Source organism: Polypterus senegalus, chromosome 10 (genome assembly GCF_016835505.1).
Source record: "Polypterus senegalus isolate Bchr_013 chromosome 10, ASM1683550v1, whole genome shotgun sequence".
In the NCBI taxonomy this organism is placed as follows: Eukaryota; Metazoa; Chordata; class Cladistia; order Polypteriformes; family Polypteridae; genus Polypterus; species Polypterus senegalus.
The window spans coordinates 69696257-69710893 of NC_053163.1; the positions used below are offsets into that span (position 1 = coordinate 69696257).

The 14637-nt window shown below is 36.8% G+C and overlaps 1 protein-coding gene across 2 annotated transcripts in view; it reads right to left on the reverse strand.

Annotated features, from left to right (window-relative positions):
- Positions 1-5886: 5886 nt before the first annotated feature.
- The window catches only part of si:ch211-26b3.4 (connector enhancer of kinase suppressor of ras 2), a 615118-nt gene continuing 606367 nt past the window's right edge, over positions 5887-14637 (reverse strand). For both annotated transcript variants that reach the window (XM_039765942.1, XM_039765943.1), the window contains exons 21-23: positions 13124-13634; positions 8026-8231; positions 5887-6516 (exon numbers count right to left, since the gene is read on the reverse strand). In XM_039765942.1, the coding sequence (XP_039621876.1) occupies positions 6298-6516; positions 8026-8231; positions 13124-13634 (936 nt within the window). In that variant the 3' untranslated portion in view covers positions 5887-6297. The remainder of the gene's footprint in view (positions 6517-8025; positions 8232-13123; positions 13635-14637) is intronic.

The following is a 14637-nucleotide window of genomic DNA, read 5'->3' on the forward strand; positions in this document are numbered from 1 at the left end:
TGAAAAGTTCAGAATGCTCATGTTCACTCCTTTTGTCTGTCGCCGCCCATCCTCATCTCTTAACAGTACTGTAGCGGAGCTGGATAACCCTTTTAGTGCCAACTACAGTTCGTATCCCATCCACAGTTAGACAGAGTCACTCAAACAATTGACTAACATCGGTAGCAATGGACTACACTTTTAATTATTGTGTCCAAAGCCAGAGCTGATAGCGCTGACCTTCCAAGCATCCACCCTGCCCACTAACAGTTCTGGCAAGGGATGGGCATACAAGTAACTTTTATGATTAGATATGAAAATACTTTATTAAACTGAGTAGCTGGCATGATAAATACTGTATGTGTATGCAACCTGGGTGCCCTTAGAAGCTGCTTGCCTGGCCACAAAGCCCTATCTTTGCTGTCTCCAGACAAAAATGCAACACAATTAGCTGAGATAAACAAAAATGGCTTGTGCAGGCCAGGTGGAAGTTAATTGCCATTGTAGCGTTGCAAACTGTTTACAAATTAAAAAATCTTACAATACCAAAACATATTTTGCCTATAGTTAAATGATGAACATTAGCAAATACATTAAAATGGCATTTCAGCTGTGTTAAAAAAATGGCTGGCAGCTAAAATGATTAAATTCATTTCTTGCTTTAGAGGGTCTCATATTTGAAAATTAAACATTGTTTCAAATAAGAAGGTATCTTGATGTAATCTAAATATAATAATTGAAGCATGTATTGTTAATTTTGTAAAATGTGAATACAGAACTAGCTAGATAAGAGATTCCAGGTGTAAATGAAAATGTCACTGTTTCTAGGGCATCCTACTTGAAGCGAACATTCCACAAAGCAGCACAGAGTGTAGCATTTTGGCTTTCATTCAATTCACTGATCATTTGACAGCAAACCCGTAAAGCTGACAGGCTGCCCCATAGTAAATTATGAGAAGTGTCAAAGAACTGAGGGGAAATGCCTAGAGATGAGCAGAACAAGGTCATCATCACACTAGGAAGTGCCATGTGCCTGTGCAAGCCCTCTGGACTGGAAAATGGTGAACTAATGAAAATAAGCCTTATTATCTGAGTTAGGTGAAAAACGTGAAGGAACGTGGCAAATGCTCAATCCAGTGAAGCTCAGCGGTGCTGCAGGACAATCAAATCAACCATTTATAAAAGTGTTGTTCAGATCACGTCACTTTGACTTTTAACAATTTTTTTTTCTAGGATGATTTTTATTGTATGTTTCATTTAAGTAAAACTTGCTTCAATGCCATTGTGTCACATTAGAAAAAAAAACAATATCTAATGCTCTCAACAGTTCTGTACATGGCCTGCTTCATCTGTGACGCTGAAAGAGATTAGATGAAACAAATCAATCACAAGACAGCGTAAAATCTTCTGCACCCTTGCCGTATTGGTAAAACTCGCTAATAAATAATTTTTTCTTGTTCATTTCTGTGAGCAGAGGCCATCATAAAACTTCAAAAGCAATATCTGTTATCTGTAACAAGGCTAGAGCTTAACCATGAAAAATGGCACTCCAAAGTAATAAAATAAAAAATGGGATGGGGTGGAGAAAATAGATTAAACTGGAGTTGGCATACACTGTCTGTACGCTCAACTTTACAGTCATGATTTTTGCTAGCAAAGTCTGCTTGATTCCCAAGTAATTGTATTGGGTGTGTACACCAATAATATGTATTTGTGAGTGTGCATGCGTACACATTAATCTGTCTCACTAACAAACATATTATTGTCATCTTTTTTTAATTTGTGCGGTGAACGGACAAGAATTAAAAAAAAGGAGATGTTTAAATAATGCAGAATGTTCGGTTTACTTGTAGAACCTAGAAATAAAAAGCTGACTAGTGTGTAAGTGGGTGATGCTGGTTCCCATGATTACAAGGTTCAAGCAGGCAGACAAAAACGTAAACTCTGCATTCTAGTTGCCCAGAATCCTCACACTACCAATAGAGACATAAAACACTGAAAACAATATTTTGAAAAAATCAGCATAGCACACCATTATGTCAGACAGTTTATTATATAGGATTTTGGACTCAAATACACCCCTACAAAGATAAGGAGCTTATAGAAAAGCAAAATGTGTGTGTGTGTGTGTCACAAGACATGCCACAATGTTTGAGTCAAAGTTCAATGACCTACTGAGAGAATTTTAAATGCTACAGAGAAATTTCTCTCATTCTGTGCTTTTATGATGTAAGGCTGAATTACGTACAGGAAACAGTAGAATGTGGTACAGGAGAATACAATTTGGTAGTGCGTTTGACCTCATTCGGTATAAATGAACAGAAAACAAAGGAGCTGTCAGTGTGATGCTGTATTATGGGTCTGTCTGACTGTCATCTGTTAAAAGTCACAATCCAGTTTCAGCAAAATGTCTTGGATTTAGCTTATGAGAATGCAATGATATGATAAGGAAATAGCAACATCAACGTAGCCTGCAAGTGGCCCTCAATTCCTGTGGTTTTCATATTTCTTTTCTGAATTATCAGTGCAGCATACTGTATATTTTTCTTGGTAAAGCCATACTAATAATGTGCAAATCAAATTACTTTTGCAGGAATTAAAACACTTCCCATAGGTTTTCTTTAAGCTCTGGTCACCTGCCACTGTTGCTACCATATTTGTGGTGTCTATCACACTAACTTTACTTTCAGGTGCTCCAGAACAACAGGACAATCTGGAAAGTGACTGCGGTAACATAACAGTACCTCAGAAGGCGTGTCGCTCCCACTGTTCTAATCTAACGATGCCATATCGTCTACTCTTAAAAGACAACCGTAAGATGATGAGGGAGGAGTTAATTGCATATATTTTAAAGCTACACTAATTGCTGTTGATTATTACACAAACTTGACTGTCCATCCAATCGTCATATTTTGCTTCAAAGAGGTAAAATAAAAGCTTCACTAATATTTAAAATCAATGTATCAAAAACTCCCACAAATTTTTACAGAAGGGAAATATCACTGGGAAAAGCGTCAAAGGATATTTTGTACACCAATTGCAGCAAGTGTTTGTGGGTGGCAATTTTTCATAAATTTTTTTATTCTGTTCTCTTGAAAAGACTTTATGTTATTTTTAATGACAAAAAAACTACACATGAATTATAATTAAGGAGATAGCCGTGTTGTGGTGAATAGCAAAATGAGTATACAAAAAACATAAAAGGAGCTGTTGTTTAAGTGCTGTTTGTTTGGGACAGGTCATAATGGATGAAATGGGAAACATGACACAAATGTCATTTAAAGTTTACTGTAGAGTATAAATGGTAAAAAGAAATAAAAACAGGGGTTAAAAAGTTTTCATTTTGTTCCTTAGTTTCTATTGAAAGATTGTCACCTTTTCTCTTTTTGTAGCAAATATTCATTAACATTTTTCAGCTCTTTCTAAGGCACTACAGTATCGCAGTGCAGAACTCTGTGTTTCAACTAACTTAAACTAGCGATTGACTTAACACTAATTTAACAAATGCTGGATGAAATGCCTATTTATATAGATATATTGTGTCAGTATTAATGACTCGAATTTGAACTTGAATTCGAAATTTATCCAAAAATACTATTGTTTCAATTCTAGCTCCATTATCCAACCTGCTATATCCTCATGGGGGTCTGCTGCAGCCAATCCCAGCCAACACAGGGCACAAGGCAGGAAACAAACCCTGGGCAGGGTGCCACCCCACCGCAGAGAATGGTACGTTCGTTCTAGAAATATATGTCATAGGGAGTCAAAAATGAAGTTTGGCATGCCGTCCACGTTTGTTAGCACCTAACTGATGACAATTTTCTCTTGGACTGAGGTGTTAGTTGTTGGTTTCCAAGCAAGTGGCAAGTAGGATCAAATTAAATAGATGGAATTTTTTAATGGCTGCAAATGCTTACTATCGCAGATAATGAACTGCTAAGAATAATAATTTGGGTAATCCCTTCTCTCTTTACAATTACCCTAAAAAATGTGTCAAGTGCTCAAATTGCTTTCTTCTGTGATTTACAATTAATACTCCTATTTCATGTAGTGTCCCACTCTTTAGCATGAAGCAACAACATGCAAAAAGGGGAATTTAACCCCCTAATACGATAATTAAAATGACAGCAAGTGTGTCTCTCAACACCAAGCTACCTGCCTGGTTGAAGGCTGCATGTTATATCAGTATTCACATTTGGCCTCTTCCGACCACTCAGTTTTCTCAGATCTGACTCTGAATGGGCCTGGTCTGAGTGGACCCTGAAATGAACTCATATGCCATCTATTTCTAGCCCCTGCTTTATAGTAACTGTAATTATAATGGTGAGCTGTGTAGAGATGCATCACCATTCTCCACCTTTCATACTTCAGAAGTACAGAAAGTCTTTGAACTCTGTGATGTGTCTCAATGCATGTCCTGTACAGAGTAAAACTTGTTTAAAATATTGTATGGGGTTTAAACGACTTGGAAGAAAATGACAAATACTAATTACAGATGCTTATCTGCAGCTCTACTATTCATACCACTTTGTTTAATTTGGGAGCATACAATTTTATTCTGATCACGCTGCATGTATTAAGGTGGTGCAGTGGTGATCGATGGCTGCTGTTTCACAACCTTGGGTACCTCAGTTAGACTCTCAGCCTGGTTTCTGTCTGTGTAGGATTTCCACATTCTCCCTGTCCATGCCTGTTTTTCCTCCCACATCATCACATACATACATACGTACATGCTTACTTGCTTAATATGGCTCATTGTGAGTACTGTAGATGTGGCAGTATGTGCTCAGGGGTGTATCCTGCTGACATTTTGTGATAGTATGGCTCCAGTTTGACTATGTAATGAAAAAGCAGTTTAAGTAAATAGATGATTGGATGGTCAGATGAAATGCTCTTGAAAACATTGTAGTGCATGTATAGATACGTGTTCAAAAATAGATAGATAGATAGATAGATAGATAGATAGATAGATAGATAGATAGATAGATAGATAGATAGATAAATATGTGTAAGTATTTTAAGGTCTGGTTCAATTAATGATAAAAGAAGATGACTTTAACTCTTATGGTTAATTTCCTTAAAAGTACAGTTGAAAACGGGAGAGCATTAAAGGTGCCTTTCTTATGTAAACTACTCAATTGCTCCTTTTTCAGTGAGTGGTTTTTGGTTGCATAATGTCAATTCATCGTCTACTATACTATATATATGAACTTTAGCTAACAAAGAAAAACTTAATGATGACAGGTGAAGGTCTGTTTAAATTTCTCACATAGCGATGAAAACATTTATCAACCCACTACCTTCCTACAAAATGGCCCTAAAATGAAAGCAAAGGAAAAGAGAAGGAAAGAAAAAAAACCTGAGTAAGGCCCATAGTCTGGAAACGCTTTTGTGCCAGACTGGACTGGGGTTCCAGTAACAATGAGGTTTCAAGAAACTAACTATCCTCTGTCTCTCTTTTTTTTTTTTTCAAAGATTCTCAGTAAGAATCAAAGGATTGCATTCACAAGGATATTTCACAGTTTTCATTATGTATTGAGTAGCTGCTTCAAATTACTTATTTTCTTTCTCTCTCTACTTCACACTGCATGCATAAATGCATTTAGTATTTTATTTTATCTTATACTAAGTCCAATAAACTGTCCAGCAGATTAAACGTTATTAAACATTAAAGTTTTTGTCACGGCCTGTAGATGAATATGAGGGACTGATTCCCCTTAATTGTTACTATAGGATTTGCTTTAATCAACATTGTCACTTAAAAACAATTAATTGTAACAGTAATATATATATATATATATATATATATATATATATATATATATATATATATATATATATAAAATCTGTCTGCAGTGTGAGAGCTTTTGGACTATAAGCTTCAGTACAGTGTACTGAAAAGAGTGTATCCATGTCACTATTGCTGCTACATTGCTCCCTCTTTTCTATGCAAACAAAAGTGTTAATAAATAAAAATAACAATAAAAAAAATAATAAATGCACACAGTGCTCCACAACAGCAGAACTAAAATATTTCCATTTTTCGCTGTTTAAGAAGAAAACAAAAGAATAATACTTTCTCTTCATGCATGTATTAGGCATCCTGTGGCACTATTCTCTTTTTATATCCAACTTATTTACAGAATAACTTTTTAAATACATTATGTACAAATATTACAGTGGTTGGTTAGTTTCTTGGTCTGCTGGGTCTGCAAACAAAAAGATAAAATGTCTATTTGACTGAGTTCTCCAGGAACTGGCCGTGAGCCTGGCACCACCACAGTGATTTTAGAAGCCCAGACCTGTCATCTCATTGTTTCACACATGGGTCTCTATGAAAGAATGGGTGTGAGTCATGAGAGGAACTAGGTTTGCCAGTTCAGCTGCTCCATTCTGAGGCTTAATGGGTCCTGAGCTGAACTCACAAATGTCCATAAACAGCTCGTGGTGTCTCTGCTTCCATTCCCTGAACTTCTTTGAATTAAGGTTAGGGTCATCTAGCACTTGGTTGATGATACATAAGTCTCCTTCTTTTGCCTTTCAAAAAAACAAAAAACAAAAAAAAGTTATAAAATGTTTTTCATTTTTTTATGTAATTTCCAAAAACATCAAGTATTGCTTCTTCTGTATTCCATAATCTATAAATTCAGATAATTAAAACTTGAAGGTAAACACATAGTACAGGTACTAGGGTGTTGTACTGTGTTAGCCATAATGGATGCAATGAGAAGTCAAGCAAAATGACACCTTTTATTGGCTAATTGAACAGATTACAATATGCAGGCTTTTGAGACAGCTTAGGTCCCTTCTTCAAGCAACATGCATATTGTAATCTGTTTAGTTAGCCGATGAAAGGTGTCATTTTGCTTGACATCTCATTGTAGGTAAACATATGAAAGACTGGCATTCAGCTCCTGCCTTAATTTATAAATTAAAATAATTTAAAAAACTTTAATACTCCTGTTAAAATGGAATAGAGACTGTAAAACATTTTGAGTATAATTGACTAATATGAATAACTGTTAATAAATATAATTATTCGCACAAAATTGCAAAAGCTATAGTTTAGTTATTCTCATCCATTCTTTTTTAATTATTTCTATCAAAATTAAAACCCTGGAAATTCACAGCTTTTTTCTTCCAAGAAATTTATCAGAATATGCTCTTTCTCAAATTTTGAGTCAGTACATTCATTCTCAAGAGGAGAGCATTCACAAATGACAAGTCCAGATATGAGGTCAGGAATCCTGCAGACCACGGTGACCACTGATGCTATAGCTTGTTTAGATTACTTCTAAAAGAAAATAGGTTAACGTGCAGGTCGTGTCATGACTTGGTTTATTCCATTCCCACATTTTTCTTACAAAACATAAACAATATTATGCATTGAAAATTAAAAAATAAATAAAAAGCAACAAGGATTGAAAAATGTATGGTGCTGCATTCTTGCTATTGCTACAAAAACGACACAAAGCTCAGCTTCCAGAGGGCAAGTAGAGTCCCCATTTATTTCAAAGCTGCTTCACTGCCATCTGTCCACACCAGTGCTAATGCTTGTGTTAAATGCTTTTCAATGGAAGGAGATGTGAACTGGATGGCGCAGAGTCATGATAATAAATATACGCTGATGAACTAGAGATATCAGTATAAATGCTTTGATGATTTAAGCAGGGACATGGTCAATGATGCTTCACATTTTCTTCTGTCAGGCTTTTAAAGGAACACCACAAAACCCTTTTCATAATGGCAATGCTTTGCATTTCATATGGCAAATATTAAACAGTATTTAAATACATATGAATATTTTTAAATGGATATTTATATATTGCAGTTCTCCCTAATCATAATTTAAACCTCTTGACTTAATGTAACAAAATCTAGTTTCACCAGATAAACAAGCACTATTAGGAACAATACTGGATACAAGCATATAAGCATATTCAAGTAAAAAGTTTACTGTACTCTGCACACATAAAAATAATGACCCTGTAAACCTATAAACTAATACCTAATTTGCACCTGTATAGTACAATAGGATGGTCCTACCTTCAGGGTACTACGAAGAGCCCTTATCAAGTGGAGCTTCTCATTGATGACTGGGTCGTTGCACCTCTTGATGAAAGAACGCCGAAATTCCTGCTTAGTTGATGGCCTTTGCTCCCCAAAAGCAGAAAGGCTGGCTTGTTCTAATGTTTTATACAGCTCTTGTAGACCATCACAGCTCTCTCTGCCCTTTTCCTCCTCCCTGAAACCTGAAATATTTCACAAATAAAGTTTTTGCGGAAACATTAAAAATAGGATATTTCTTTCATTTAAAACTGCCAGATATCACACAATAGGAAACAAATGGAGAATCAACTAATCATGCTGCATGAAGTTAAATAATAAATGTGTAGAACATTGAGTGAATAGTTTTCAACAACAAAATCCATTGGGCAGCATGTATTCATGGATGTGAACAAGATGATAAAAATGTGGGAAAAAGTCCCCAATAGAAATAAAATCCTGCAGTACTTCTTTATATTCCCTGCTTTGTGCCCCTATAAATACAAGTTATCGCCAATATACTAACAACCCAATTGTGCTTCACTCACTCAGAATATGGAACCAATGTAGGAAGTATTTTAAGATAGAGAATCTTTTATCTGTGGCACCTCTGCCCGAGAACCACATTTTTCAACCCTCACAAACATATGCAGTTTTTAATATCTGGAAAACATTTGGGATTAAATCACTTAGAGATCTATACATAGACAACGTCTTTGCATCCTATGAACAATTACATTCCAAATTTTACTTTCCAGTAACACATTTCTTTCACTATCTTCAAATTAGAAACTTTGTTAAACAGAACCTGCCCGATTTTCCTCATCTTCTACCTTCCTCTATGCTGGAAAAAATATTGCTCAGTTTTGAGGACTCAGACAGTATTTCTGCAATATATAAGACCATTTTACAGTCCATCCCTTTCAAAGATCCAAGAGGACAGTGGGAAAAGGATCTCTCACTCAACATATCAGAAAAGGAGTAGAAGGTATCAATGCAGAGAATTCACTCAAGCTCCATATGCGCAAAGCATACAATTATTCAACTCAAAATTATATATCGAGCACATCTGTCTCATTTGAAATTGTCCAAAATGGTTCCAGGGCAAAATCCAACCTGCAAACACTGCAATCAAGTTCCTGCATCACTGGGTCACATGTTTTGGGCCTGAACCAAATTAACATCATTCTGGACCAAAATTTTTAAGTGCCTTTCAGACAGCCTTGGTGTCACAATCCCTCCTAACCCATTAACAGCTGTGTTTGGAGTTCTTACAGATGGGCTGAAAGTGGAGAAGGACAAACAAACTGTGATTGCCTTTACTACACTATTGGCACGTAGACTTATCTTGCTAAACTGGAAGAATCCTAACTCTCCTCTTTTAAGTCAGTGGGTAACTGATGTTTTATACTATTTGAAACTGGAAATAATCTAATTCTCACTTAGGGGAACGTTTTCAATACCTAACAGGATCTAATCAAAAACATTTTAGATTAAGCTCTTAAAGCACTGAGGAAGCAGATTCTCTTCCTATTTTCTTTTTCTTCTTATTATTAAACTCATCTATTTACTTATTTTTTAATAGCTTTAAATGGTAAATGGCCTGTATTTGATATAGCACCTAACTAGAGTTCAAGAACCCCCCTAGGCGCTTTACAACACAACAGTCATTCACCCATTCATACGCTGGTGATGATAAGCTACTATGTAGCCACAGCTGCCCTGGGGCACACTGACAGAAGTGAGGCTGCCGAACACTGGCGCCACCAATCCTTCCGACCACCACCAGCAGGCAAGGTAGGTTAAGTGTCTTGCCCAAGGACACAACAGCTGCATTCTCATGCCGGGAGCCAGGATCGAACCTGCGACCCTCCGATTGCTGGACCACCCGCTCTACCGACTGAGCTACTGCTGCCCTACTTAAGCTTTAAGTTTTACTCTGTTGGCCACGCTCTCTTTCTCAGGGATGGGGTTTGATTTTTTTTCAATCCTATTTTTTGTAAAAATGTGGGAAAAAGTATGGACTAGTTTCTGCTGCTTAGAGCTGTGCATTGAATTGTGCATTGAATTCCAACACTTCAGTTGTCTTACTGAGGTATACACATTTGTAGTTTAACTTGTGTTTCGGGGCCCCATTGGTGTCATAAATGTAAAGTTCTTATAGTAAACAAAAATTTATAAATAATGTAAAGTCAAATATAACAAACATGGCACGGTGGCGAGTGATTTTCCCACAGCTCCAGGGTCCTTGGTTCAAATCTATGATGTGTAAATGTGTGTGTTCTGCAAATGACTGGCAGTCGGTCCATAGCCGGTGACAGTCTTATGCATGAGGCTTCCGAGATCCTATATTGGAATAAGGGGGTTCAGAAAAGGATTTTTTAATTGATGGATGAACATCCCCAACACTCAGGACATAGGTTGACTAGTACACAAAACACCTCTGCTAAAAGATATTAAGGCCTTGTCTTTACAGAAAGGAAGATAATTAATAACAAATAACAAATAAGGTTTCAAAAGTGTACCCAGACTGGTGAGGCAGGTGACTGGTGGGAATGCAGACATTGTCAGAAAGACCATGCTTGGTACAAGAAGTAAGTGAAACAATAACAAAAGTGGCAGGAGATAAATGTAGTTAAGAAACAATGGTGGACATTGATGAGTAAGATAACATGGTAAGGCCAAGGCCATGCACAAAGGACTCTGCAAAGGGATGATCGGTGAATGTAAAGATGAAATATTATAGCTAATAACACATGAACGACATATAATATGAACAGATGTGTATTCAGATAAGTAAGAGATAAAGCTTGAAACGGCTGTGCTTCCCAAACACAATATCCTGTTAAGTAGTATAAAACTGGTGAGAAATCCAAAAGCAAATTAACGTTTATAAAAACTTCAAAATCACAAGCACAACAAGAACACTTTTACCCAAGCAGGACTCTCTTACTTTTTGTAGAGCCATATGCAAGAAAATTACCAAGATATCAATTCGAAATTCATATAAAATGTAAAAGAGCATTAGTGAAAACTTTGGTTTTAAACCTTTTACAGCAGCAGACTCATTATGTTGTGAATAAGCAGTAAATTAAATTAGCATGAGAAAATCCACCTCTGGCAGAAACATTGCGTTTCTTCTTAAAAATGGATAAGCATCTATATAGAAATACCATGGACAAAAATTCATGTGACACCTCTTAACAGAATCTTCTGTGAATGTAAGACTTTCAGGCTCAATAACTTTGTCAGCTGAATTAAAAAAAAATCAATCAAACAAACAAATACACAAAACAAAAGGAGTCACGAGGAATGTTTGAGATGAAACTCCAAATTCTACGTGGCCTGTTATACCAGAAAGAAAACAAAATACTGTCATAACAACAACAAAGGCTGCTGGCCTGTTGAACCTCAGATGTCAAACTCAGATCTCAGAGGTCCACAGAGCCTGAAGGTTTTCATTTCAGCTACTCTTCTGCATTAGTAACAAATTACTGCTAATAAGGGAACATATTTCTTTTGTGTTAACCGTAACTGAGATGCTTTTTAAGATTCAGATTCCTTGTTTCTTTTTATTTAAATGGCAGGAAAATAGAAATGAGATGCAAAGCAAGCCAAAAGATGATCTGGTATGATCCCACATTTACTTATGCTTCCATCATGCAATACTTGTTTCAATAAACTACTTTAACTCTTTCAGGGCTGATGTTGACTTTTGTCGAAATTCAGGGGTAGAGGACAGTAATCGGCTGTAAACTGCGACAAAACTCACTCATGTTTTAGTTCGACTCTCTTTGGTCGAAGGAAAGTTACGGTAGCTTTGTTGATTTGACCTCGATTCCCTACACATGCATGAGTAGTGAAGAACAAACAGCCTCTAAAATGGCAGCGACATCTGGCAAGACTAAAGCAAAATACACTATGAACGTTTTACGTATTATTGCTGAATTGGACTCTGACTTTTCGGACTCTGAGTTTGATGCAAGTGATCTGGAGATGGAAAACGAAAGTGAAGTACCAGCATCAGCCTATAAGTCCCTAGCTAATTGTGATGCTGAACATGTTCGTGTAGCAGATACTCCTACCGTAGTGTTCTCCTAGGAGGACCACCACTTATGATGACAAGAGGTACAAACCATATTGCGTCACTCTGTGACTGCCACCATCGCCCACCTGCTGTGCGAAAAATAGAGAGGTAGCCGGCCTGCCATGCATTCCTGCTGGCCATCGACCCGCCCCTGCACAGCCATTGCTGCCAGAGATACCGAATGGGCACCAACTGCAGCCACAGCATGTAGCAACAAATATTTTATGTTGATTTATGTGTGAAACCAGTGCATTGGGTGCTTTTCAGAAAACTGAGTTTTTTGGATTCAGCCCTCAAGGAGTTAAAGAAAGAAAGTGAATATATGAGAAATATTGAACTGTTCTGATATATTATCTATCTATCTATCTATCTATCTATCTATCTATCTATCTATCTATCTATCTATCTATCTATCTATCTATCTATCTATCTAACTAAGTAACTAACTAAACGTTTTGATGGTGCTCTCCAAAAAAAAAAAAGTCAGAAGTCACAGAATTAAATAATATGTCTCATTTATAGCCAGAATTGGCTCCTAATTAAGGAAATGCATTGAAGCAAAGCCTGCTACATATTCAAGGAGGATCATTAAAAGTGAACATACATATGGTAATTTTGTGGCATATTATATTATAAGACAGGAATAAATGACTTATTGTTTATTATAACATCCAAGAATCGCTAGCCTGTAATTGTATTTCTGTTATCGTGATGGACTGCAATTCTTTGTAGTTTTTACCTGGAAACATCAAAACTGTCAATAAAAGACTTTGTAAGATTTAACTTAGAATATCTGGCTAATAAAGCTCTTCAACATGGAAGAACTGGGAGGGTATCCCCTTGCATGTAAACAATCACTTTCCTCTTTATGTTAGTAACCCCACTTGCCCAAACTGACATTAGTTGATAGTTAAAATAACTCTAAAAAATTGATCCTTCAGACTCATTTACCAGTCAAGTACTATTTGGTTCAATACATTTGAAATAAACTATTTCAATGCTATGCCTCACCTTCTTGGCAAGAACCATTATGTTTACGAAAATGTACTTCGTCATCTTCTGATTTTTCTTCAGAAAGTCCTCCTGGGTGCAGGTTGCCCTTTCCTCTTACATCCCGGTTACGAGGAAGACTTTGACTGCGCTGTTTGTGTGCCCGCCTGTGAGGGTTAAGGCCTCGCTCACATTCTACCAATGGGAAAGGTCCATCTCGATCTGTATGGTGACGCCGCTGTACTGGCAAAGTTGCTTGTCTCCGCCGTTCTGGAGACATGCCCAGCCTTCCACCTGCATACTCAGGATCAGAAGGTACTGTCTGTAGGAAATGCAGTCCTGAACTAGTGAGGGGTGTCTCAATGAGATCTTGCCAGGAACGTCGTTCACGGTATGCAGGGCGACATCCTGAAGAGTGAGTACTGCCAGTGGCATCCTGTCGAGAGTCTTCTGCTGAAGAATGAGAGTAGGTTGATTCACTTGAAAAATGTCGACCATGTTTCGTCTCTGGAAATGGACTAGAGGAATTGACCTGGGAGATGGTAAACGAGAAACAATAATCAATTAGTTAAAATTTGTCATAATTTGTTGGTCATTAGTCTATTGCAACAAGTAAAACAAATTTATTTAAGGAAGACTGCATTTTAAAAATTAAGCAGGCATTAAAAAGAGTGTTGGTCCATCTGTATGATTAAAATACAGGGCATAATCCAAAAGATAATAGTACATAATTTTAAAGTGCTCATTATCTGCATTAATTTTACAAGTCACTTTGTATACTTTAATTCTTTCACATTTACATGTACAGTAAACCTTTCCTCACTATATTTGTACTAAAGGATGGTTTAAGGGAGTATGGATTGCTGATTAAAATGGTAAATCTACATGATATACATTTTAATACTTTCATCAGGATAGGCTAAAAAAGAAAGTTTTTTTTTCAGCTTTCTACAAAAAAGACTACTTAGAAGTCAATTTAGAACATTGTGGAAGGAACAGAGAATACATCATGAATGGATGTCTAGGTAGTTTGATGGGAGACCAAAAGGTAGATTCTCCTACAGTACCCAGCCTCCCATTTAAAGCCCAGTCCAGGACACTACATAGGACACTGCAGTTGGTGGTTACCTAGAGATGGAGGGGCGATAATTTATTTCTGACCATGGAATAATGTCTCAGATATTTACTGTCACAAAAATAGACAAGGATCTGTTGAAGTGTGCTAATTCAGTCAACACCTGTTTAATGGATGTGGAGGAAGCACGAAAGAATTTGTCTTATCCTGTCTTATACAACAAGATACAGAAGAAAGGATTTCAAGGGTTGAAGCCATGCAATGAGATTTATATTTTACCATGACAATGGCTGCCATTTCTTTAGGTGTCAGTCCGGGACTCCATCCAGGGCATGCATTGACCCCACTTCAGTTTATGATACTCAAAGGATATGAAGTAATAGTAAAAGTTGGAAGGAACTTTGGTTTAGAGGCCTGCAGGAGGCATTTTTTGTTTTTAAAACTTCATTTGACTGACTCT